Source organism: Diceros bicornis, chromosome 24 (genome assembly GCF_020826845.1).
Source record: "Diceros bicornis minor isolate mBicDic1 chromosome 24, mDicBic1.mat.cur, whole genome shotgun sequence".
Classification (NCBI taxonomy): domain Eukaryota; kingdom Metazoa; phylum Chordata; class Mammalia; order Perissodactyla; family Rhinocerotidae; genus Diceros; species Diceros bicornis.
The window spans coordinates 18,569,595-18,596,096 of NC_080763.1; the positions used below are offsets into that span (position 1 = coordinate 18,569,595).

General features: G+C 47.0%; 1 protein-coding gene across 2 annotated transcripts in view; it reads right to left on the reverse strand.

Annotated features, from left to right (window-relative positions):
* SLC8A3 (solute carrier family 8 member A3) overlaps window positions 1-5,292 on the reverse strand; it is a 126,911-nt gene extending 121,619 nt beyond the window's left edge. For both annotated transcript variants that reach the window (XM_058567221.1, XM_058567220.1), the window contains exon 1: window positions 3,448-5,292. In XM_058567221.1, the coding sequence (XP_058423204.1) occupies window positions 3,448-5,231 (1,784 nt within the window). In that variant the 5' untranslated portion in view covers window positions 5,232-5,292. The remainder of the gene's footprint in view (window positions 1-3,447) is intronic.
* Between the last annotated feature and the right edge of the window lie 21,210 nt (window positions 5,293-26,502).

The window sequence follows — 26,502 nt, forward strand, 5'->3', positions numbered from 1 at the left end:
ATCACACCCCTGCAGGATCAATATTATTATCACTCTTATTCTAACAAAATATCCGGGACTCAGGAGAAGTGACTTTGTTCAAAGTTACACAGCTGGTGAGTGGTGGATTCACATCTGTCTGTCAGACTCCAAAGTTCCTGCTTTTCCATCCTGCCCTGGTGTTAAGGACACCTTTGAAGAAGTAAAGCATAAAACCACACGAGTGAATTCAAGGACCCAATATTATTGATAGAGCACAGGCCTGGCTTCCACTTGATTCGATTTAGAGGAATATGGCGAGAGCAGAATTTACAATGCTACCAGGCTTGGTAGGCAAATAAAGCTACAGAGAGGGAAGGATTAGAAAGTGGAACTGTTCCAGGCACCACACAGTTTCTAAGTACTCTGAAGGTTTCGGTTTTGGTTTCCAAATTGGTATGTTAACTAGCAGGTCTCAGGGTAAGAGCTGGGTTCTGGCTAAGTTGGGGTTGAAAGTTGGAACTGGAAAGCCAGCATTCATGATTCAATTAAGCAAGTCATTCGAAAATCCAGTTTCCTTCCTGGGTCTCAGGGTTTGGTCAAGAGCTTGAGAAGCTTTCAACTCTAAGTTAGGACCTGATCCTGGGATCAGGGGCTTGTTCAAAATGCAGAATCTCAAGCTCTACTCTAGACCTTTTGAATCATAATCTGCATTTTATCAAAATCCATGGGTGGTTGACAGTACATTAAAATTCGAGAACACTACTCTAGAAGATATTCTAAGGTCATTTCTGGCTCCAATATTTTATGAGTTTAGGTTAGAAATCTTCATGGTAAGCAAAAAACTAGCATGCTTATTAACTAGGGTCCCATAGAGATCCAAGTAACCTGATCACCTCAACCATGTATTCTGAAGAATATTGTAAATCATTGATAGTCCTATTAATGGCCTCACTTACTGAGCACATACCATGTACAAAGAACATTGCGTACAGTATCTTGAATCATCATAACAGCTCTGCAAGAGAGATATTATTATCCCCATTTTACCAATGAGGCAGTAATCTCTTAAGTTAATAAAATTTCCCCAAACTACATGGTTAAATCAGTAGTTGAGCCAGAATCCTAACCCAGGGTACTTAAAGCCCTGCTACATCATACTGCTTCTAGTTGTAAAATGACAAGTTAAATTATCAAGGGTAAGGCTGCGATGTGAGGAGAAACTAATAGGTTTTGGACTCATTCTTCTGCGATGAAGAAGACCAAAAGGAGAGGCTAAAGTCTACTGAAGTCTAAAAAATAATGCCAAGCAATAGATGGAAAAATAGACTTGTTCACCAAACCCTAGAATACCTGGACCAGAATTTCAAACTTGTGGAGGTTGATATACATTTAGAACCAATATCACCCACAAGTCATAATTCAGGAGGCTCATTTACACCAAGATAATATACAAGCTGAAAACACAAATAGGTTTGAGAAAGGTTCAGTTATATTCAGAGATCCTAGATGCACAATTGATTATTAATGGGATGAAGAAATTGGGAGCCAAGCCTCTAATCTCTCAAAAACTACCCTTCAGTGCCCCTGATAGAGAGGTACTGAATCAGAGGAACCATGACTGTGTCAAATTATGGCCAATGTTGTGGTCTTGATGTCATTTAATGCCTGACAATAACCAACATGGCCAAAAACATATGTGAAATTTCACCGAGTTTTTCTTCCCAGTGAGGGCCTGTCCTTCATTTACATGTATAAATACTCTCCACAGAGCACACACAAATGGATAGTATTCTCTGGAAGGCACAGGTTTTTACTTATGCTAACAAATGATTATCCTTCCCAGCAAAATGACTAAACAGAGCTCTAACAAATCACGTTGTCAATGGCTATTTCACTTCAGGAGACAATATCCCCTGTTCTGTCTTTGGCTAGTGCAAATATGACCTCTATTGAGCACCTATGTCTATGGTTCAGAAAATCCTAGAGCTGGTAGGAACTGCAAAAAGAATCAACCCTGACTCTAGGCAAGGAGAGTATTGTTATCCCACTTTACAGAAGAGACAGTTTAGTTCTTGAGCTAAGACTAAATGACTTGCCCAAAGCCACATTATTAGGAAGGGATTGAGGAAGGACAGGAGCAGAGTCCCTGGATGACTCACTCAGCTCTGCTGTCAACAGAACCCAAGCCCTATTGGGCTCTGTCCCATGGCTGGACCTGGGAAGAAGCACTTCTGTGACAACTCTCCCTCAGTTCTATGAACTCCCTTGTCCAGGATTCCCTCCTTCACTCTTCTAGAAGTTGTATGTTTTCCTTTACCACTGAAAGTGTTTTTGGCAAGTTCTTGGAGCCATTTGACATCTCCCCCTTCCTCTATGCCCCTGATGTTCTTCACTCCTTCTCCTGCTACTGCTTATTGCTTGCGGACATGAGCAAGAATTCAGAGACAAGATTCCCCTTTCTCATCCCCATCCTTCTTGGCCATCCTAGACAGTCTGCCCTCTCATAAGCTGCAAAGCCTGGGGAAAGTCATTCTGCTTTCTTCTTCAAAGCTGTCCATCTGAGAAAAGGACAGAACACTCAGTGCAAGAAGGCTCAACGGGGAGAGTCCCTAGAGTGACAGAGGCAATAGAAATGCAATACCCACAGTGTCTGAAGGACTAAATGGGGCAGTGACCTGAGAAGTATTTCAAGATAATTCTAGACTGGGAAAAGAGATGACCATACAGAAGATGTATTTTCTCCCACAATTCCTAGCAGGCTTCTCCTTCACTACTTAGCCAGATTTTGGAGCTTAGCCCTGTGACTAAAGACAGGTGGCCGCTGCCCTGGGAGCTCTGCTTCTCCAAGATACTTCCAGGACCCAAGCCATACTGACACATCTCACCTCGACTGGGCAAGCCTCGAACCAGAAAATAGCCTATGGGCATTTAAAGAGATTGCCAAGTTTCGATCAACTTTGCAATTTCCAAATTGAAGGAGAGGTCCCTGAAATATGGTTATACAATACAACTGCAATATGATACTGGGAATAAAAGCCAATGCCACTTGCTTTCTTGAGGACGGGCTATCACTGTCTCAGAATGGAAAGGATTGGTTTCAAAGCTCATATAAGCCCTTAGCATGAGGAGAAGAGAGAAGAGAGACCCAAGCAGTCTCCAAGCTCTTGCTTAGTCACAAGAATTCTCCAAAATCTGATATCAAAACTTCTGTCACCCCGCCCCTCCACCAGCCATCATTTTGAGTTTCAGTGGACAAAATGTTCTGTGTCCCGAGATCCTGCCACAGGATTCCTTGCCCAGAAACAATTTAAAGTGAGAAAACTGAAGGAAAGTTCGGAAGCAGAATCTGCCAGTAGTGTCTGCTGATCCTGCATACCTGTGATGGAATCAAAGTTGGACATTAACACAAATATAAGGTAAAGTTTTAAAAAGTGGTGCAGAACGATAGAAGGGATGGAGGGGATAGAATGTGGAAAGGTTACTTACACAGTTTCATCATTCTTGAACTCCAACTCCCCATATGTGTCTTCAAAATCCTCACCACCACCCTTGGCTGTCCCTTCTATTGTCCTAAAGGGGACGATGACTGTGCCCCGGGCACCTGACGTCCGCAGAACCTTGACCTCCATCACACCAATACTCTCACTGACATGAATAGTGTCACATTCAAAAGTGAAGATGCCTGCATGGTCATCATCCAAGATAGTGACTGTAGCCACACAAGGGGACACCAGGACAGCCCGAGGCAAGGGAAGACTATTGAGTACTGCTGGAGGCATCCCCTCCTCAGGCTGCTCCTCCTCTACGCGGACATTGCTCAATCTCACAAAGAAGTGTTCATCCTCCTCAAAAATGTCATCATCAATGATGCCCACAGAGAACTCCTTCTGGGTCTCTCCTGGCTTGAGAACCACAGTGCCCTCTGTGAACTCATAGTCAGCCCCAGCATTGGCAGAACCATCCTCTGTTTTGTAGTCCACATACATGGTCTTGGATGTGTCCCCTCCTTTCCTCACCACCGTCAGGAGTACAGCCCCACAGTTCTCCAGGCACTGGTAAGAGCACGGATCAAAGAAGACCTTGGAGACAAAGTCCTCAGGCTCATCGGTGTGCACCTCGCTCATGCTGGAGGCCTTTTTGGCTTGTTCTGCTGCATGTTTCTTCAGGATGTTGCCTGCACCAGTCATCATACGGGTGGCTTGGATCCGGTAGAAGGCACGGCTCTTCTGTTGATGGGAAAGAGCATAGTAATTGGCCATCTCTACCAGCTGATCTAAGTCCTTTTCTGGGTGTTTTTGCTTCAGATCCTTTAGAATCCGGATCATCTCCCTGCGGGACTCATCCACTTCCTTCCCTTCCAGGGGCACCAGGTTCCCATCTAGGAAGTGGGAATTCATCATTTTCCCATCCATCTCAATGCCCTTGGGGTGGTCACCCTCTGTCTCTATGATAATTCCTCGGTGTTTATCTGTGCGGTACTTTTTGTGCATGTATTTATAGAACAGCAGTCGCTTATCTGCCACCCAGGCCAGAAGGACACACACTGGAAAAAAGAAGAGAGTGAGGAGGCCTTCCCAAACCTGGACCACACCAGGAGAGAAGACTGCCAGGATCATATAGAGCCAGATGTAGGCAAAGATGCTCCAAGCAGCAGTGACAAAGAAGACTCGTAGGTGCTTGATCTTGCGAGTCTCTCCATCGGGGATCACATAGACGCAGATGCCAATGATGATGAACATGTTGAAGGCTGCACTGCCTACAATGGTAGAAGGTCCCAGATCACCAGCAATGAACCCATGACCACACACCTCAATTAAAGAGAGGAGGATCTCAGGAGCAGAGGAACCTAGAGCCATAAGGGTCAGGTTGGAGACAGTTTCATTCCAGACCCGAATCGTGGTTGTGCTGGTCTCTCCATTGGGCTTTTTGATAGTCACCTCTCTCTCTTGAGAAGTGATGACTTCAATAGATGCCATGAAGCGGTCAGCAATGATGGACACCCCAAGAAACATGTATATCAGGGCCACAAAATAGACAATGACCCTGGCAATCTTGTCTCCAAGGGAAGGGTTCTCTGGGTACCAGATTGGTAGGATGACACCCTCTTTGCAGTCTGATGACCCTGAACAGGACTCATTGTTCTGCCCTGTGCTGGGCACATCCCCTGAGCCACCAGCCTCTGCCCGAAGACCATTCAGGAAGAGCACAAAAGTAATCAGCCCAAAATGGAGGAAGGCAGAGGTGAGAGGCTGCAACCTTAACCACGCCATACACGAGACTTAGCCACTGGCTTCCACTGCAGCACCAATGGTCCTCCTGACAGGCCAGAGACCTAGAAAAGACCAGAGAGGCAGGAAAAGCATGAGGAAAAGGGGGACAGCAAATCGCAGGTTCCCACCAATACAAACTGATGTTTCACCTCGAGCGACATATTGCACTAACATATGGGTCAGTCTCTCACTTGGAAAAATAGATGTCAATGGGAGGCACAAATAGCTGCTCTGTCCTCAGGACCATCTGGTGGAGACTCAGTTGAAGAATAGCTGAAAATAGCTGGGAATGTTGGTAATGGAAACATAAGTGATGCCCTTCTAGTCCTATCTCCCAATCCCACTGTTATCTTTGAGAATTCTCAAGAATCAACTTAAAATAGGCCAAGTATGACCTGAATCTTCATCCCCACTTATACTGTTTCTAGGGTTTTCAGCTTTCTTTACCCCACTGTCATCACACTCAAGAATCTGGCACAACACAGGTTTGCAAGAGCGCATATTGAATTGAACTTTTATCATAGGCTAATCCCCAGAAATAGAATGCCTTGTTCCATGTGAAATTGAGCCGGCTTGGGAAAAACTCCTTCCCCAAATGCAAAACTGCAGGCAAGCTCTAATTCTGAGATTGCTTGGGAAGTCAAGAGAGTTGACTCTGTGGTGAATGCTACCTGCAGTGTAGTCAAACTGAGGCTCTGTAAGCTGTGCCCAAGACCCAGTCCACGGCAGCCCTCAGCCCTGCAGCAAAACATGCTTATGAAACAGCTTAGGCATCCACTTACAGGAAGATGAAGATCATCAGCCACTCAAATTCCAAACCCAAACACTGAAAGGGCCAAGTGCTATCACTTAATAAACATGCACGTGGCTCTCAAATATTTTTTAAACTATAGACAAGATCTTGGGGTGAAAGGCAGCCTCATCTGCTAGCCTCAAACCAGTAAAAGGTGACCATGAATTCAGAAGAGTGGGAAGAAACTCAGCTGTAGCTAACGGACTCATCTTTCCACTCACTGCCTCATTCAGATGAAATGAGAATGCAAACAACCATGCAATAGTTAAAAAAAAAAAAAAAAAAAGCTACTTGCCCATTTTCCCCCTCTGGTACAACCATGTGGGGTGCTTTTAGTAACAGAGGAATGCTGATTTGCACCTGTATGGCGCCTTCAAAGATTCAAAGTCCTTGTCCTCCATATCTGTTCCTCCTTCTCCACTATTTCCCATCTCAGAAAACAGCACCTCCGTACACCCAGTTCCTCATGCTAGAAAATGGGTGTTAGTCCGCCAGCCTTCCTCTCCCTCCTGTTCCTTATCCATCTAGCACGAAATCCTATCAACTCTCCCTCCATTTCTACCACCACCATCAGAGCCCAAGCCGCCACAACTCCTCACCTGATGAATCCACTTCAGTAACCTCCTAACTAAACCATTTCCTCGTAGAGCCACGGTCATCTTTTTTAAAAAACCCAAACCTACACTATCACTTCCCTATTTGAAGCCCTTCAGTAGTTTCCCCTTGCTCTTAATATAAAGACGAGATTCCCTTACCGCGACCTACAAAGCGTCGCATGAGCTGCCTTCTTTCTCCTCTTCAGCCTTCATCTTCTGCCACTTTCCTTCTTACTACATTTCAGCAACTACGGCCTTCATATCAGGTCCTGGATGACACCAAGCTACTTTCCACCTCAGGACCTTGGCACATGACGTCATCCATGCATGCCTGAAATGACTGTTTCTTCTTTGTACCACTTAACAAGGCTTTAGACCTTAGACCTCAGCTTTTCTCAGAAAAACTTTCCCTCACCCCTAAAAATGGTCAGTTCCCTCTGTTATGTTCTCTCATCATACTTTTTACTTTTCCGTCATGGCATTTAGAAAACTTTGAAATTACATGTTTATTTATGGGATTATATGATTAATGTCTAACTCTTCCATTAAACTGTGAATGACATAAAGGCAAAGACTATGTCTATTCTGTTTATCATGGCATCCTAAGTAGGTAGTTAGTAGGTGCTCATTAAATGTATGTTCTTGGAATAAGTAAACATAGCCATTAAGGAAGCCTCCTCAGTGCTATGGACTGAATTGTGGCCCCCCCAAAATTCATATTTTGAAGCTCTAAGGCCCAATGTGACTGTATAGGGAGATAGGGCTTTTAGGAAGGAATTAAAGTTCAACGAGGTCATACAGGTGGGGCCCTAATCTGATAGGATTGGTGGCCTTATAAGAATAGGAAGAGAAAGAGAGATCTCTCTTCACCATGTGAGGACACGGTGAAAAAGCAGTCATCTGCAAACTAGTAAGCGAGCTCTCGCCAGAAACCAAATTGGCCAGCACCTTAATCTTGGACATCCCAGCCTCCAGAACTGTGAGAAAATACATTTCTATTGTTTAAGCCACTCAGTCTATGGTATTTTGCTATGGCAGCCTGAGCAGACTAATACACTCAGACATCAGCCTTCTTTAAAGCCATATTATGATCTGAATTATAGCCATTTGCTTTAGAAAGAAATATATAGATCTCATAGACAAATCCTGACCAGATTTTTAGAGGCTATGTAGGACCTCTTTAAATTTCCAAGGCTTGTCCTCAACGAGAAATTCCCTTCAGGACACAGTATGCCCTGGTGCATACTGTAATCATGAAGGCCTTCCTCCCAAAGGGCTCTGTGGATTCACTTGGTTTCATATTCCGCAGAATGGCAGCCAAGTGCTGAGGCCCACACTCCCCGTTTGTCCAGCTCCTGGGGTCATCACAGCAAGTGCTTGGGGCTTTGGCCTCCCTCGGAAGAGAAAAGGTTGTGAGGATGACTGTGGAAGAACAGGGCAGCGAAGGTGTAGAGCATCCACATTCAAAGGATGAAGAAGCTCTCATAATCTGTGATGTACACGGCGACCCCATCCACAGGTTTGGCACTCACACACCCCGGAGAAATGTGGACAGAGAAGGATCCTGGCACTTTGCCTCGACCTCTGAACACTCGACACGTTGTGGATTCTGATAAGCCTCACGCAGGAGGAGACAGAAGGTGGGCACAGCTGCAGCAGCTCTTTGATCAAGAGCCAACACGGTGACAGGAGGTGGCAGCTGCGTGGGCCGGCCAACCCCAAGGGAGTGGGCTGTCCACAGGTTAGGGAAGAGGGCTGGCCTTGTACAGTCAAAGGACACGGAACACTGAGCTAGTAGAGTGACCCTGGTTAATGGGGGACAAGGACTCCTACTTATTTTAGCCACGGGGAGAATTAAGGAGGATCATGGTCTTTGTACTCCTCAGTCTTGAAGGCACCTGTGGCAACAGATTTTTATGAGGAGTATGCTACCATGTGGTCAGAATCAGAGGCCAGTTTAGAAAGACTGTTCCCTGAGAAAACAAATGAATCGAAGACAAGGATGAAAGAAAATAAGGCAAGAAGGTGGCTAGTAATGGCCTGCACCACGTATTTGGAATTGAAGCTGGAAAATGTCCTGTGAATTCCCAGTTGTTCTTTCCAGCCTTGCCAGGAAATGGTTTCTGCCTGAGATGTTAGAGAGAGAGAGGACACTTCTGATGACCAAGCCAATGGTCATTTTTTGTGCCATTGTCCCAAACCCAGACACCAATTGAGACAGATCCCAGACTCCTGGGGGTCCACCCCAGCCCTTGAGAGACTCAAATGATCTTCTGTGGTTCCAGAAGGCTCTTAATCAGCCCTAAGGCATACTGAGGGATATGACTCAGCTTGAGACCCTCAGAACCACCCCAAATAATGAAGATATTAATAATAGTAACTAACATTTGCAAGTGCATGTTGTGTGCATAATGCTAAGTACTTCCACATTTAATCTTCATAGCAACCCTCTGAGATTAGTACTATTTTTACCCCTATTTTACATTTTGGGAAACTGAGTCTTAATTAAGTCATTTACTCAAAGTATAAAGCAAGGAGGAAGCAGAGTGGGAACGCGCACACAAATGACATAAAATTTATGGTTATAACCACTCCATTTTACTAAGAGGTCCCACTTTGTTGTAGAACATCCACGACCCTCAATCAGCTTCCAGTCTTCTGTGGACTGAGAAGCAACACGACTGCCCCACACACCCTCACAGGAGAGACTAGCCATTTGGGAGAGCTGCCTAGTCCCCAGGCTTACTGGGGGTGTCGTGCCCGATTGGCACCCCCCACCCGAATACGCTCCTTCCCGTCATTTCAGTGTGACAAACATTAACAAAAGCTTGTGATTTGCCAGGCCTGGTACTAGATGCTGGTGGGAAAAATGAAAAATAAAACACAGGGTTTGCCCTCGAAGGTACAATCTAGCAAAGGTAGACAGCTGCATAAATAGGAACTTTTACTATAACAAGTGAAGGTGAGGGCAGCAGGCTGTGGGAACACGAAGAGGGCACTGAGCCAGCTTGGGGATTCAGGAAGGCGTTCTGAAGGAGGTGATCCCTGAAATGAGTCTTTAAGCATGACTGAGCTTTAGTCAAAAAAAAAAAAAAAAGAAAAGAAAAAAAGTGGGAAGGGCGTTCAAGTCAAAGAGAACAGGCCAAGCAAAGACATGGAGACATGGGAAAGCCCTCTGTGTGCATGGGATGACAAGGAATTCAGTGTGAGGAAGGAGGGGCAGAAGACGAGGGTCCAGAAGACTAGACACATAGGGAGGACTCAATTCATGGCAAGGCTGGGAAGATGGGATTCTATCCTAAGGGCAGTGAAAAGCCAATGATAGGATTTAAACAGGAGAATGACATGGTCTGATTTGTATTTCAGAGAAACCAATTTGGCTAAAAGGTTTAGGATGGCTGTAAGAGGGACTAGACCAGAGCAGGAAGATCAATTAAAAATCTAGTGGAAACAGAACAGATACAGACAAAGAGGGTGGGCCTCGGGTATATTCTCCATATGAGGACCCTCTGTCCCCATTCCTCTTCTTCAGCTGAACTGATGCCCCGGCTTAGCGCACAGTCTCTCATCTCTCCCCTGGATTATTTTCCTAAAGCCCCCGGGGCCATCTGCAAGGTGTCTGTGTCCTCAGCAGTGGCTCCTGACATCTTTTAATATCACTGGCAAATTTAATTAAAGTTACTGTTCCTCTGCTCTTCCAGATCATTAATAAAACAGTGCCACCAGGCCAGACAGCAAATTCTCCCTCCTGCTACGCCCTCCACTTTCTCCAGTGGGAACACTGCTCCAGCCCTGTCACCAGCCTGGGTAGAGTCGTCCTTCTCTGCTTCTAAATCTGGGCCCCTGCACAGGCGTCACAGCCAATTTACATTAAAGTTTTAGGTGCAGCCAGGCTGCACTGGATCCGACGTGTCACCGAGTCCAAGAGTACTGCATCTTCTCCTGTACTTCCTCTGCCTACAGGGGATGAGAGTCAGCGCAGAGGCCTCTCTGTGGCAACGTTCCCCCAGAAACACAAGAACTATATTCCCTGCACTCTCAAGAGTAGGAAAGATGTGACATTGGCTGCTTAGATAGTTTGATTGTCACAATTGGAACTGGATCCAAGGGGGAAAACATAACGATGCTATTTTTCGTGCATTAATACCTCTTTGAATCTTCATAGTGAAGAAGGTACTATTATCATCATACCCATTTTACAGATAAGCAAATTTCAGCTCATAAAGGTTAAGTAATTTGGCCAAGATCACAGTTAGTAAGTAGAAAAATAAGCATTTGAATTCTGGCAGCCTGACTCCAGAGCCCATAGTGTTAACCACTGTGACTGGGATGTACCCTGGGTTTGGGGATCCTTTGAGCAAGGGCCCAGGGAGGGCAGGATGAGTCTTTCTGGATGTGGAGGACTCACCACAAGCTTGAGGCTCTACATACTCCAAGGCAGCGTGGATCAGTGGGAGAGCCCCAAATTTGAAAGCAAGAGGCAAGAACTTTCTTCCCAGCTGTGCCTCAATGAGCTGTGAGATTTTGAAGACTCAGTGGAATATTTCAGGGCGTTAGCTTCCCCACCCAGAAAATTCACGTTGGGTTGGATGACCTCCATAGTTCATTAGAGACAAAGATGCTTTGATGGCAATCTGATCTGTCTCTCAAAAGGCAAAGCAGTGAAGGGACATGTTGAAGTTAGGCTGGCCCAGAGCAGCGTGAGAGCCAAGCATGGAATCTAGGCTCCCAAGCTGACCTCAGAGGATAAGAGAGTAAGTTAAGGGAAGGTGGTAGGAAAAGGAGGCCCAAGAAGAAGTCAAGGAGAGCTACCTTCTGGATTTACCAAAAGCACCTTGGATCAAGTCCATTTTTTAAACAACTGCTCTTTGAATGCCCATTTTGGGCCAAGCACTGTGCTAGTGATTGCGAGGACAGCCGTGAACAAGCTGCACCACGTCCTCAACCTTATAGAGTTTATCTTCTGATGAAAGAGGAGACAAACAAGTAATTATGGGAACAGTTGACTACAACGATGTCAGGGGAAGAAACAGCTTTTTCACGTTCTGCTCTAAGCTCTCAGGTTGGTCGCTGCACAGCTGCCTCAAACCATGTGGGCAGTGGCTGCAATGCAGCATGGCTTCAGAATATAGAGATCTCGCAGTAGCACATGATATGGTATTTCACTGTTCTTACTTCTCCGATCTCATGCAATTGTCATATTTTGCCTTCCCTGGAGCCCCTCAAACCCTTAATGACATCCAAACCATGTAACTTCACGGAACCCTGCTGACATTCTCCCAGGCACTACCATACAAGAATTGGAAGCCCCCTGGACAGTCCAGGGCACAGCAGGCCGCATTCTCCTCATGCTTTACATGAACCAAGGACCTAAACAAATGACAACAACAACAACAATCATATCTATTCATTGAGTACCTGCTCTATGGACAGCACTGCCTTAGGCACTTTTATAGTTGCTATTTAAAACCTAAGGACCCCACAATGAGACAGGTATTGTTATTTGTTTGAGAAAAGAGGAGACTTGGGCTGAAAGATTAGTAATTCACCCAAGGTCCACTAGCTGAGCAAATGGCACAGCTGGGCTATGAAACTTGCTATGTCAAATGCAAAAATCTGCTTTTCAACCCCAGGGGATGAAAGGGATGGTAGAAGAGTAAGGCAGGAATCTGGAGCCCTTAGGTCAAGAACTCAGAGCCCTAGAAGCCTCTACCTCCTCTAGGAAGCCTTGCCTGACAATGCCCTCTTCCTCCACCTTCAACATGTGTCACTTACTCCCCCATGTTCCTCTAGCACTCTGATCACCACTGAGGCACCTGTCACACCGACCTGGGCTTATCTGTTTACACGTCCATCTTCTACACTCTTATGGAAACTCCCTGAGGGGTTTTAATGCATACAGGGAAGCTTTATATTTTTATTTTTTAGAACATCGAGTAGTCACACTCAGTGAAACTACTGATATGGCTAATAGGTTGGACCTGACCTCTGATCTTCTCTCTGCCTCTAAAATTCTGTGATTCAAAGGCTTGTTGATTCTATGATTCTAACGTTTACCACCCTCTGTGGAAGCCAGCGGATTTTGCCCTCTGGAAGTCCTTGACAGATCTGGGGAGTCACAAACAATGAGAGTGGGCCAGAGAGATAGGAAGAGGAAGGTTTTACACACTTAAGTTCTGCTTCTCCCAGTGCTGGAGCTACCTCTGCATTTAAGTCATCCCCGAAGTTGGAGGCAATAATGGAACTAGGACCACACACTAGAGAGGGATGCGCATTAGAATAACTTTGGAGCTCTAAAAAATACAGACATCTGGACCCTACTCCAGACCTAAGTTTTGGACTTTCTGGGAGTGGAGCCTAGATATTTAGATTTTTTAAATTTCCTCAGTTGATTTTGAGGTGCAGCCAAGGTTGAGTATCCTGGGAGAGAAGACAAGGAACATAGCCTGATTACAATATTTGCATCTCAGGGATTCCAACCATTAGGGACTTTCTTTGGACCAGAAGAAAGATTCTTAGGGTATCATGAGTTGACTCACAAATGGGTACCACAAAGCCTTTCTATGCACTAGACAAACAGCCCAGCCTCTTGGACTGTCATTTACTTTCACACCTTGCCAAGGATGGTCAACAGCAACTCCCTACTCACATAAGTAGATTTTCCCTTTGTCGCTCCCTAAACGTGCTGTCTGCTTGGTTTTACACTTTTACTAAGGAAATATAAAAGATCCAGAGTTCCCTTATCTTCATAGGAAAATGATGCTACTCTTGCATTTCCAGCAAGGCATGTTTCCAGTTATTTTCCTTTTCAGTGATGATAGCTTAGGTTGACTTGTCCACACTCTTCCTCCCGGCCTCTTTGTTTGCTCACTTGTTCATGCATTCATTCATGCATGCATGCATTTATTCATGCATGCATGCATTTGTATGAAACCCAGTCCATGTGTCACAGGTTGACTCTCACTGAATTATGGTGAAAAGATTACTCTGTTCGTACCCAACTCATATTTTTTTTTGCACACTCAAAAAAACTAGAACAAAAGTTCTTAGGGGGTAGGAATTTTTATCTGTTTGTATTTCTGTATCTCCAGTGCCTATATCAGTGTCTGGCAAAGAATAGGTGCTCAGCATATATTTATTGAATGAATAGATACATGAATAAATGTGCAAAAATAGAAGGCATAATATCCAGTGATTTCTCCCACTCTTGGCAGTGTTCAAATTGAGCATCCCATCTGTCAGGGATGCTGTGAGCAAGCTTTTTCAAATTTGAGTAATATGAACAAGATATAATCCCCCTTGAGGAGCACACACTTCACTGGAGAACAGTGACAGAAAACCAAATAATCACAACCAAATTAGTACTGTATTTGGAAGCATGTGCAATGTGCCAAGAGAGCACAGAAGAAGGAAGGTCTCCTACTGCCTGGGATCATCAAGGCCAGCTTCATAAACCAGGCAACTGTAGATCTAGGATTTGAAGAATGAACAGGAGTTAACTGGGTGGAAGCCAGTGCCTCTCAAACAAAGGCAACAGAAAGCCTGTGCTAAGGAGCATGGCAGCTCCCTGAACAAACAATGTCTGTTTAAAGAAGGGTGAGCAGTGTGGCTGAAGGACAGGGCACTTGAGAGAAGCTGCAGAGATAAGTGAGGAATAGTTTGTGAAACACCTGATACGCCCAGCCATAATTGTGGCATTATGTTGGAGGCAATAAGGAACCACTGAAAGTTTTTCACTCACAGGACAAGATCATTGTTTTTCCTTTGGATAGGAGACCTAGAGTGATGACAATGTGGAAACTGGTGAACAAAATCAGGACAAGACTAAAGGCAGAAAGATGAGTTCGCAAAGTCTCACGGCATTTGAGTAAGACATGATCAGAACCTGAACAGAGGCAGAGAGAGGAGGCCTGCTGAGCAAGGTGTGGATCTAAGAGCTCTTTCAAAAGCAGAATCAATACATGCTAGAGACTAATTAAAAACAGAAGATGATGGTGAATGAGGAGTGAAGAGCGTAGCAAGGACCAAACCACATCAGGCACCTTCTTCATCCCACTGGCCCTGCCAAGTTCCTCTTGATTCAGGGATCTCCAGGCCCAAGGAAATGGAAGCCAAAGGAATCAACACAAAACCATTAAAGTTAGATACCTGTTTAGCTTTAGGGACGTCGTGTAACTGTGAGACAAATGATGTCAGCGACAGTTCTGCGCTCTCCAGGAAGGTCCTGGAATTCAACCAAAGCACCGCAGCGCTCCTCCGTCTAGTCAAGGTAATAACCATTTGTTGATTCAATAGTCCAGACTGTGATAAGCTCTGGAGATGCAGTGATGAAGCAGGTCTGGTCCCTGCCGTGGAGGAGGGCATAGAAAAGTACACAAGATGGGTATCTAAATGTGAGCAAAGGGTTCTGGGGAATTATGAACTCTGACTGAGAACATCACAAAGGAGGTGGGTTGGATTTCTCATGTCTATTTCAAACAAGAACGCAGTTTCACATAGAAGAAAATGAACTCATGGAATGCATTGCCCCTACAAAATAGTGCGAGCTAGAAAAATAAAAAGCATTTTTAAAAGATCCAAAATATTGAGATGAACTCAAATCCTAGAGTGACTATGAGAAAGCCTGATTCTGCTCATTGAGTCATGATAAAAGTATTTGTCGAGCACTAATTATATGCCCATCACAGTTGTAGGTTCTTTGAAGACCATTTCTGCCTGGACGTGTTCTCAAATTTATTGAGCGCCCAATTCGTGTCACACTCTGTTCTAGCTACTGGAGATTCAATATTGTATCTCTTGCCTGGACTACTGCAATAGCTGCCAATCTTGTCCCATCTCTTACAATCTATCTACTCTTCACAAAACAGCCAAACATGTCTTTTTAAATTGTAAATCAGATAGATCATGCCATTCTTCGCAACCTTCTCTTCCTGCAGAACCCCTCTCCCCCTACCGACTCCTAACTTCTAACTTACTGCCCTTCACTCCCACCAGTTTGTTTTGGTGCCTCTGCCCTCCACTCCAGCTAAGGTGGAGTTCTCTGAAGTTTCTAGAACACACCAAGCATGCACCTGCCCTAGGACATTTGCATTTACACCTCCCTCTGCCTGGAATACCCTTACCCTAAAGATCCCCATTGATCACTTTTTTATTTCATTCAGGTCTCAGATGCCACCTTCTCAGATGCCCTCCCCACTCATCTTATCTAAAGGTGGTCCTATGCCTGCCACCCAGCACTCTCTGTCACATCACTTTTTCTTTTCTTTATAGCCCATGTCACTTGCTGAAATCATCGTTTTTGTTTGTTTGTTCACTGATTTATCATAGAATATAAACTCATGGTAGCAGGAAACTTGTCCTTTTGTTCACCACAGTGTTCTCAGGGCCTTGACTGGAGCCTGGGGGAGTGTGTCAGTATTTGTGGAGTGGATCAATGCTAAGTCTGCAGGATTAAGTGATTTTAGAAAGGTGCACCTGTTAGGGGAGACTTCAAGCTTCCTGGGAAGCCTTGGGGCACAGAGGTAAATGGTTAAAGGCAATGACCTCAGGGGGCAGGCAGTTTTGTTCATTCAAAAGAACCAACAGGACCACATAGTGTTTGGACGGCAGTTGTGAGGCTGTTTCTAAACACAATTCCTTCTCTCCACCATAGTCCTCTCATGGGCACCTTACTTTTCCTCCAGTGTGCGGCATAATGATGACCAACATTTTTGGTGCATCATCCATTCAACCAATATTAAACGATACTATGAGCTAACAGTTTACAAGGGCCTTCTCACTCACGTGATCTCATTTAATCCTTCTTGTGAAGAAGGGGTTACCCACGGAGAGAGGGCCAACCTCCCTCTGCCTTGTTGCCCACCCATCCAGGGGAAGCTGGTGATTAGCTGTCTTTATGTACCTTTTCCTCAGCTCATTCTCCAGGACCCTGATTTATTTTAATGCCATTTAATTTCTCTTAATTTTGAAATGTTGAAATATGAAATTAAATCATATCAATGGTGAATTAAGAACAAGTGGACTCTGGCAAGCAGTCAAAGTCATCTCTCTGAGACATGGCTGAGGGATTCTCTTGGACAATCAACTCTAGGGGTGCTCTGGGCCCTCCTTTCACAACACGGTGCCAGGAGCAGACTCCTAGTAGATCTAGTCTGTGCAGCTGTGCTTGTTCCTCACTCCTCTAGTGATTCCCCTCGAAGGTGACTCCCCCATCAGTTCCTTCTGAGCAGCTGGAAGGCACAGGCTCAAGATGATTCTTCCAGGCTCTGAGGGGAGAGAGTATGGTGGTATGGTAGAGGGTGGTCAGAACCTCTGGAAAGCCACTGAGCAGAGTGGTTCCACACAGACTCTCAGCAGAGTGTACGTGGTCCTAAATACATCCTTCCTGGGTGGACACAGAATGGCAGAAGTGCAGGAGCTGAGACAGGACGGGCTGCAGCATTTGGGGGCCTGGAGCACTACCTGTGAATGCCCTGGAGTATTGCAGGAGTGCCAATCTAGGGCCAGCAGGGCCCTCAACCAGCTGAGGGTGCCTTGTGGGCCTGACATCCAGATAATCAAGTTGGCTGGCCATGTTGACCTCTAGAGACCCAATGAGATAACAGAAAACCGGGGGGGGGGGGGCTTCAAATTGCACGGGAACATTCTGAAATGAAAGATACTATCAGCACATTCTTAGCAGGAGGCAATCTATAGGCTGTGGTACAAGATTCATAGAATACAGAATTATCAGGTCAAGGCGGTAGCTTAAAAGCCAACACATCCGACATAACCTTTTCTGATAGATAAGGAATGCAAGGCCCAGAAAGCAGAAGTGGGTCTTGCCCATGGTTTTCAGAAGTGATAAAAACTAAGATATAACCTTCTTACCACCAGTTCAACGCTTCTCCTGTTATACCATGTTGCCTGCTCCTGGTTTGATTTTTTAATCCACCACTGGTTTCTTTTATGATAAATGGTACAGACACCCTTTCTCGACCTTGTTTCACCTGCCTCAAAAGTGAAGTAGGTTATTCGCTTATTCACACTTTCATTTTTCATTGAACACCCACTGTGTTTCAGGCATCATGTAACAGGGCATGGGAGAGAGAAACAGCACGTGATCCAGGAGCTGGGGAGCTAAGCCACATGCAAAAAAACAAAAAACAAAAAACCAGTGCATTTCAATAAGTATAAGGTCATTATGAAAAATAGATGCTGTGTTATCAAAATTCAGAGGAAGGGACTGCTTCTCCGCGAGGCCTTTCCATCAGGAAGAGGCATTTGAATTGAAAGCTGAAGGGCCGGCCCCGTGGCTTAGCGGTTAAGTGCGCACACTCCGCTACTGGCGACCCGGGGTTCGGATCCCGGGTGCGCACTGACGCACTGCTTCTCCGGCCATGCTGAGGCCGCGTCCCACATACAGCAACTAGAAGGATGTGCAGCTATGACATACAACTATCTACTGGGGCTTTGGGGGAAAAATAAATAAATTTAAAAAAAAAAAAAAAGAAAGTTGAAGAACAGGTAGGATTCTTAGTGAAAGGTAAACCATGAAGAAAGGCACAGAAGAGGACAGGACACGTTTACTCAGGTGCCCACATGGGAATTCCTCTCCTAAAATACCCTTCTAGGCTTGTCATTTTCCTACACAAGAAACCTTGAAGGGCCTCCCATTTTTTGCAGCAGCCAACTCCTCATATTCCAGGCCCTCCGTGGCCTGGCTCACCACTCCATGTCTAGTCTCACTTTTTACAATTCCCATGTTAAAATGAACGGAAGGAGGGAGAAGTTGAAGCTGGGAAAATGTTAGAAAGCTCTTTTTTATAGTATAATAATAATAGTAACCACTTTACACAGGTAAGGTGAGGACTGAATGGGAAAATCAATGTAAAGCACTTTGCAACAGAGTAGCCGACAGGTGGTAAATATATAAATGTTGGCTGCTATACTAATAATTATTATTATCATTATTATGTAAGAGGTTACCAAATCTGTACTTAGGTAGGGGTGGTGGGGATGGAGAAGAGGAGAACAGATTTAACAGACGTCAGCAATGCTCAGGGAACAAGAGAGAGAAGTCAAAGATAAACTCAGGGATTCTGAGCCAGGGTGACTGGAAGTTGGCTGTCGCCATCACCAGAGAGTGGGGAGTCAGGAGGAGCAACTCCTAAGGACAAAGGTAGTGTCCGTTTAGTAAAAACTCAGTTTGAGGAGCTGATGGAGCATCCTGTTGGAGATGTTGTGCAAGTGGCTGGAAATGAAACCCTGGGCTGAGAGAGCTAGAGTCGTAGGCTCCAAACCAGCCACCCTGGAGTGACAGCACAAGCCACTGAGAGGGGCTGCTGAGGGATAACAGAGAAGGGAAAACGGGGAGCGGGAGAGAATCTTGGAGAGGAAATGGAAGAGGGACCACCCAGAGAATTTGTGGGACCTGGTGAGTTCAGAGTGATAGAAGCCAAGAGGGGAAAGGAGCTAATGGTCAATCTTATCTGATGAGGGTGGAGAGAGACAGGGGGAAATAAACAGAAGCTATCAGGAATAAGTTGTTATATTTGGGGGAATAAGAAGTCCATGATGGATGAGAGATGAGGAAATAGGGACAGATGATTACTCTAAAATTTCAAGAGTTTGTTGAAAGCAAGAAGTGAAGAAAGAATGACAGAGGGAGGAATCAGACAAGTGATATTCTTTTTAGGAGGAGGCTTGTTGAGCGTGTTTACAGTTGGAGGGAGAGGATTCAATGTTGAAGGAGAAAGAGTCCCGGGCAAGGTGATGAAAGCAGGGTGGGGGTGGCTCCTGGGCAGGGTGCAGGAGGGGAAGGGAGATCTTTTTGACCCTGAGACTAGTAACCGGGAAGGATGAGGAACAAAGAGAGGAGATCAGGGCACAAAGGAAGAATGGTGACCAAGCTCACACCGCTTGGCTTCATCCTCTAGGAGGAACACAGCAGTGCATGACTTCGAGGTCCTCTCCTCTCAAGTGATTTGGAAATTACTACATGGACGCCAGGGCAGGATTACAGTTTCCAGTCCCACTTCTGGGTCCAGTCCCCACATGACCCAGCATTCCTACATACAACCAGGAAAGCAGTATTTGTCATTCCAAATACCAAGGCAGTAAATGCTACTTGGCCCAATCCAAGTTATATCCAGGATGAAACAGGGCTGTTTTCTTAGTAGACATGCTCTGTATACCATATCCGAATACCCTTGATTCTGGAATTAGCCTTTATTCACTCTCCATATTATCAAAAAATAGACATATACATACACATGTGATTCTTCCTATCTAGATGTCTTGCTCAATAGTCTCTGTGGATCTAAATATAGATCTAAATCCTTCTTATTCTTCCAGGCTTCTTCTGGGGACCTTCCCCAGCCCTGAGAGACCTCAAATCTTTGGGAGTCCGCTTTGCTCTGCGGCTCAGTGGGTCAGGAAGTGTGTCTTACACCTGCTGGAGCCACTTTGCCTTTCCCCTGAGGCACTCTGCCCAGGGTTGGGTTTAGAGTGCTCACTCAAAAAACAAACAGACAACCAAACATAAACCAACCTTATTAAAGAAAATAGCAGAACTTCTTCCTAGAAGGGCAGCTCTGGTTTGTATGCTGAAAAAAGAGAGGAACCCCCCGCCCCTCCCTCACCGGCGACTAGAAAGACACACTTGGGTTTCTACAAAAGTCTCCTAACTCCCCGCCTCCCTCTCTCCCCCTGCATTCCAGTCTCAACACACTATCAAAAATGCAAATCTGACTATGCACTTCAGTACTTAATACCTTCCTAAGCCCACACTGGGAACTCGGTGGAAATCCTTAGCATGGAGTACAAGCCCTTTAAGGTTTGGCCCTCTAGTTTCTCCAAACTCCTCTCCCCAAATTCTACCCTCTCTTCAGTCATTTGGAAGAGCTCTTACCCACGTTAAGCCTTTGCATACTGACCCCTTCACTCATAACACTTTCTCCCCCACCCCTCCCCTCCCTGTTTTCGCTAAAGCCAACTCCCACCCATCCTTTCTTTCTGGGATTAGCTGTCCCTAGAAGTCCTCCTTAAGCCCCTATACAGAGGTGATCTTCCTATACGCTTCCATTGCAACCAGGATTTACCCTCCACTAACAGGATCACTTCATATGGTAACTGCCGGCTCACTGGTTGGTTATCCTTGCTGGAATGAATGTATGTTTAGGAGGAAAGGGACCATTCTATTTTATTTGCCTCTGTACATAGCAAATACCTGGCAGAGTAGGTTGTTGCTGAATTTTATTAAATAAATAAATGATTGAATGAATAAATGAATGCTTTTTCTTTTTGGAGTCTAATGCATTTCTGAACCTCACTAAATATTCGAACCTCTAGGCAAAGCAACCAGGCTTGAGTAAAAAGGGAGTTATCCTCTCTTCTTATCCAACCTTGGCAGTATGAGGAGAAGCCAGGATGAGCGACACATTCCCCAAATCCAGATTGTGGGCACTGAGTGGACCATGCAGGCCGAGGAACAATGCCCACAATGACTACCCATGGACAATACCAGCAACTATGCCCAGAGACTGTACAAGGGACCGCCTTGCACAGGGACAGAGCAGGGCTGGGGCAAGAGGACACTTCCTCAGCTTCGGGGCCCCAGACCAGGGAGGAGCCCAGGGAAAGGGAACACTTTTTCCAGGGTCAGTTTGATAACCCTACTCTCCCTTCTCTGACCAGGAGGCTGTGGACGGCAGTGCAAGTGATGCCAAAGTGGAGATCAGAGGAGCAGGAGCAGAGAAGGGGGGCAACTTATCCCTCCAAGTCCATTCATTCAACCAACATTTACTGAGTGCCCACTCTATGCCTGGCACAGTGATAGGCCTGGGGGTACAATGCGAATAAACACCAGCTGTTTTTCCCCCCTTCATGCAGTACTGTCTAGAGGTGTGACTGGCATTACTCAATCACACAAATAAATTTAATGTGCATCTTTAAACCACTACAAAATAATAGGTTCAGATTACCAGTGTATAAAATAAGGTGATCTGGCCTAGTCAGGGGAAGTCTGAAAGGCTTCCTTAAAGAAGTAACCAATGAACTAAGAGCTGAAGGGTGAATAGGAGTGCATTAGACAGGGACCGGGTTGGAGTTTAGGGGTGTTGGAGGAACAATAATGCATTCCAGGTGGAGGAAACTGCGTGAACAGCCTTCCCATCTCCACCAAGTTCAAGAACCACTTCAACCAAGTTCTGTTCTGCAGGTTCCATCTGCTGCTTCTCAACCTAATATCTATATTTTATTTAAAGAAAAAGGAGGCTATGGAGTGGACTGTGTGTGGGGGCTGCAGATAGGAATTGTAGACTGCAAGGAGGGACTGGGCCATCAGCCCACACCTAGTCACTCGCAGCTCGGACCATCAACCATCCTCACGTGCAGAACCGCAAGGCATGAAGGGGCAGGTTCCTCTCACACTTGGATCCAGCGAGGCCGGCAAAAGGGAGGGGCGGAAGGCCAGGCGCCCATACAGAGTGAACTGATCCCCTATTTCAGGAAGAGCATGGCGCAGCAGCTATATTTGAAAATCAAGGTAAACAAGAGCTCAGCGCAAGTGGATGGGGCACAACAGCTGTGGAAGATTAATCACATGCGGCTGCAAGTCACCAGGTCGCCAGAGGCCCCGAGGCTTCCCTTTCGCTGCCCCAGCAGCAGGCCGGATGTGTTCCTGTCACGTATCCACAACTCCCTCGGCCTGGGGTGCTGCTTGACGGCCAGGAGCTCTGAGCCTTACTCCCAGCTGCGGCCTTCCTTTCTGATAAACTGCCCCCAATTTCAATCCTTCTGCCCAGGAAACTGAACCACCAAACGTTCAGGGTTCGTGTTTTAATCGCCAGAAGAGAGAGAGAGGCGGGCAGCGAGCGGGTAAATTTATGGCACTGCATTAAAGGCGTTTGTTCTATTTAACCCACTCCCCCCCCCCCCACCCCCCGGTTAAAAATAAAACACAATGAATAAAGACGAAAAACCGCTTTTTTCGCCCGGAGCGTATCGCTTTCTTCATCTCCCCCAGGGGCTCGGGTCCTGGGGGCAGGGCAGGAAGGGTCTGCGGGAGCTGGCCTGTGAATGACGGCCTGTGAACGTGTGTGTGCGCGCGTGTCTGTGTGGTGTCGGTGGGGGGGTGTGTGGGCGGAGGGCGGGGGAACTTACATACTTCTCTTCTCTCCACCTGGCCCTGGACCGCCCAGACCACCGCAGTCTGGAAAGCACAGGACAGGAGAAACCCTCTCTCCGCCCCCTTGGCCGCCGCGGGCGGGTGCGCTGGGGCTGCAGTTCCCGAGCCGCGTCGGTGGAGTCCTGAGGTTGGGGTGCGCGCGTGCGTGTGTGTACGGGGGCGCGCGCCGAGTGGGTAACGCGCTCCCCTCCTGGCCCCAAACCCGGCTGGCACTCACAGCCTCAGGAGCACAACACGCCTTGGCACAGCGAACACACACATGCAGACATGCATCCAGCACGCAACGCAGCATTCAGTCTCCCCAGTGCGCACCCACCACTAACCCGGCAAACCCACGACCCGACTGCACACACGTGCCCAGGCATCTCTTTCTGCGCGCCCCCCCAACCCCCCCAGACACTCTGCCAGAATGCCCCCCCCAGCACCGCATACAAAATGTACACTCTCTGTGGCACCCTCCCCCCATCTCTAGGCACTAAACGCCCACAGGAAGGCAGTTCATACGAATGATCTAGAGAAATAACTTAATTAGCACCGTTATTCACAACCAGGAACCCTCTTGGGGACATCCCAAGCCCCTCAACCTCCGCCTCCCCTGCCTCGGCCGCTCGCTGAGGGGGAAGGGCAGGAGGCTCACCCCAATACTCACCGTTTCCTCTCGGTCTCCCGAGCAGAGTGGGCAAGTGAGGGGGGTGAGGAAGGTGCGCGATGCCCCCGCCGCCCGGCTCCTCACCGGCCGCAGCGGCTCATCGCCCCCGCGGGCTGCCCGCCGGCCGCAGCCGCGTCCGGGGCATGTCAGTCGGCCGCCGCCACCCGCCTGCCGGGGCGCGTGGGTTCGCAGCTTTCAGGGAGCTGAGGGGCAGCGCATCCGGAGCGCGAGGGCTGGGGCCAGGGCAGGGGGCCTGGGGAGGGGTCCCTCGGCGCCGAGTTAAGGAGCAGGGAAAACCCCCCGGAAGACCCCAGGAAAACCCGGACCCCGGGCACGGGCTCGGGACTAAGCAAGGGAGAGCGGGGGGATCCCTGCCGGGAGGGGCAGGAAGGCGAGCAGCCTGGCGCGCCCTGGCGGCTCCGAGGGACCCCGGCTTGCAGTCACGTCGCCGGGGCTTTCCCGGGGCTGGGAGCGCGCCGGCTCTCCGCCTCGCACACCGTCACCGCGGGAGATGTCTCGGCCTCGCCGCGCGCGGAGGGGACGCGCGGAGGGGCTGGTTTCTGGGCGAGCCCAGAGCTTTGCCCATTAAGCTGCAGCAAGAAGCCAAATCAAAAAGCCAATCTCTAAGCCTCCAAACCGACCGTCACCCTATCAGCTGGGAGAGAGAGCGCTCCACGGAATGACAAGCCGCGCATATTTATCCTCGCGCGCCGAGGGGGGAATTTTCAGATAGCTTCCCGACCAGCAGCGGGAAGTCGAGCCTGCACCTCGCGTCCAGAGAGCCCCCGAGGACCGAATGCAGACGGAACCCCTAGCCCGCGGCCACCCACCCAATCGTTGGAGGCTGGCGCCCGGCGCCTCCCGGCCAGCGGCAGTTCCAAGACGGCGGCGCGTCCTGACCTGGATTCCGCACAGTCCGGAGCTCCGGCGGCAGGCGGGGAGGGCGGGCAGGCGGGCGCGCAGCACCGGCTTTCCCCTTGTCCTCAGGAGACGCCGCCTGCAATTCCGAAATGAAGTCTCCACCAAACACATCCGTGGTTTTTAAATATAGCAGGGGACGATTACCCAGGCAGGGTCCACCCAGGCCTAGGGGAGGAGTTGAGGGGGATGGAGATTGGTAGTGGAGGGAAAATAAAACTCCTTTTTTCCCCTCTTTTTTCCTTCTGTTCTTGGTGCAGAACTCAGTCTGTCATTTTCTCAACCCAAATCAAACAACAGCTTGTGAGAGACGCTTGGGGGAGCGCTGGTATGTTGGCTTTTGGGTTTTTAAGGCTAAAAATAAGAGGGGGTTGTCTCCCAAATTGCTGCTTACTCTGGGCCTGGAGCCGGGAAGAGAGATGGTCCTTTGATGCAGCAGCAGAACCAGGGTTTGGGGCTTGGCTCAGGCGAAGTGTACACATGTAGCCTTAAATCAGATGCCTGTAATTTCTGCTATATTTGTCAGGCTTGGTTCTGGAGGCATGAGGGGTGGGCAGCCCCCTCCTAAGAAGGGGGTTTCACGTCCTTAGTTTATCGATGGCGGCAGGCAGATCTAAAAGGAGCATAGTGGCTGGCCTTTTGTAGAGACACCACTACGGATTCTGGGACAGAATACAAGGTGGGAAGTTGTTCCTCTCAGCCCTCTGCTGCCTGAAGCCAAGTGTGAGGGGCCAACAAATGAGAATAATGCTTAGCAAGTATCAGCACCTCCTTAGGGCCAGACGCCCTGCTAATGAATTTGAATGTATTACTTCATGCCATCCTCATAAAACTCTATGAGATAGGTATAATTACTAACTCCATTTTTCTGTTGAGGAAATTGAGGCTTAGAGAGGTTAAATAACCATTCCAAGGCCACAAGCAGCAGAACCAAGGACTGGAATAAGGTGGAACCAATTGGAGTTTTGCTGATAACCACAACAGTACGTGCAACTCCCTGGATCCCTGGCTCCCCTGAGGGATGCTCGGGAACGAGATTTGGTCCAAAGACATTAAGTGGTCATAGGAGTTAGAGAGCATCTGAGCCTGGGATGGCCTCAGTTCTTTCCTGGTCGCTTGACTCAATGCTCCTTTGGCAAATCACGTGGTGGTTTCATCCTGGATGTGCTCCTGAGTCCTGTGATCCCAGATCCCTGAACCGTTATGAGCCTTGAATTCAGTTCAAGTTAGGGCTGAGACACTGAGTCTGCAAGGTTCCAGTGACTTCTAAAGTTGTGGGATTTCAGGATATGTCAGCTGGTGAGATTTACCTTGTGTTTGTTTCCATGGAGATCCACGATGCTGATTAGTCTATAGTGAAGACGAAGAGACGGCTGGTGGGGGCCTAAATTGGCGTACCTTTTTGGGAGGGCAATTTTGGAAGATATATCAAATTCTTTAAAAAATGTGAACCCTCTTTTGACCCAGTAATTTTACTGGTAGAAATTTATTCTATGGCAATAATTAAGGATGTGCTCAAATATTTAGTTACAAGGATGTTCATGGTAGTGTTTATAATAGTGAAGAATTGGAAACATCTTAATTTTCCAACAGAGAGAATTGGTTGAGACAATCATGTTACATTTACATGCTGGTGTATTCAACCACTATAAAAGTGCTAATGCAGCATTCTGTATATTGACATGGATAGGTTTTCATGATATGTTATTGAGAAAGAGAGAAAAAAACAGAACATAGAGTGTGATACTGTGTGTTTCTGTGTGTGTGTGTGTGTACATGCACATGCACACGTGTGTACCCTGGCAGCAGAAAAACACCAAAATGGCAATGATGGTTATCTGGGTGGTGGAATTACTGGTGATTTATTTTTCTCTTTAAATCAACTTCACTGAGGCATAATTTACATGCAATAAAATTCACCTGTTTTAAGTGTACAGGTTGATGAGTTTTGATAAAAGTATGTATAACAACCACCACGATCAAGATACAGAACATTTTCATCTCCCTCAAAAGTTCTCTCAGGCGCCTTTGCAATTATCCCCCCTCCCCTCAAGCAACCACTGATCTGCTTTCTGTCCCTATACGTAAGTATTGCTTGTTCTAGAATTTTCTTCTTTTTGCCTATTTATATCTGTTGATATTTTTTC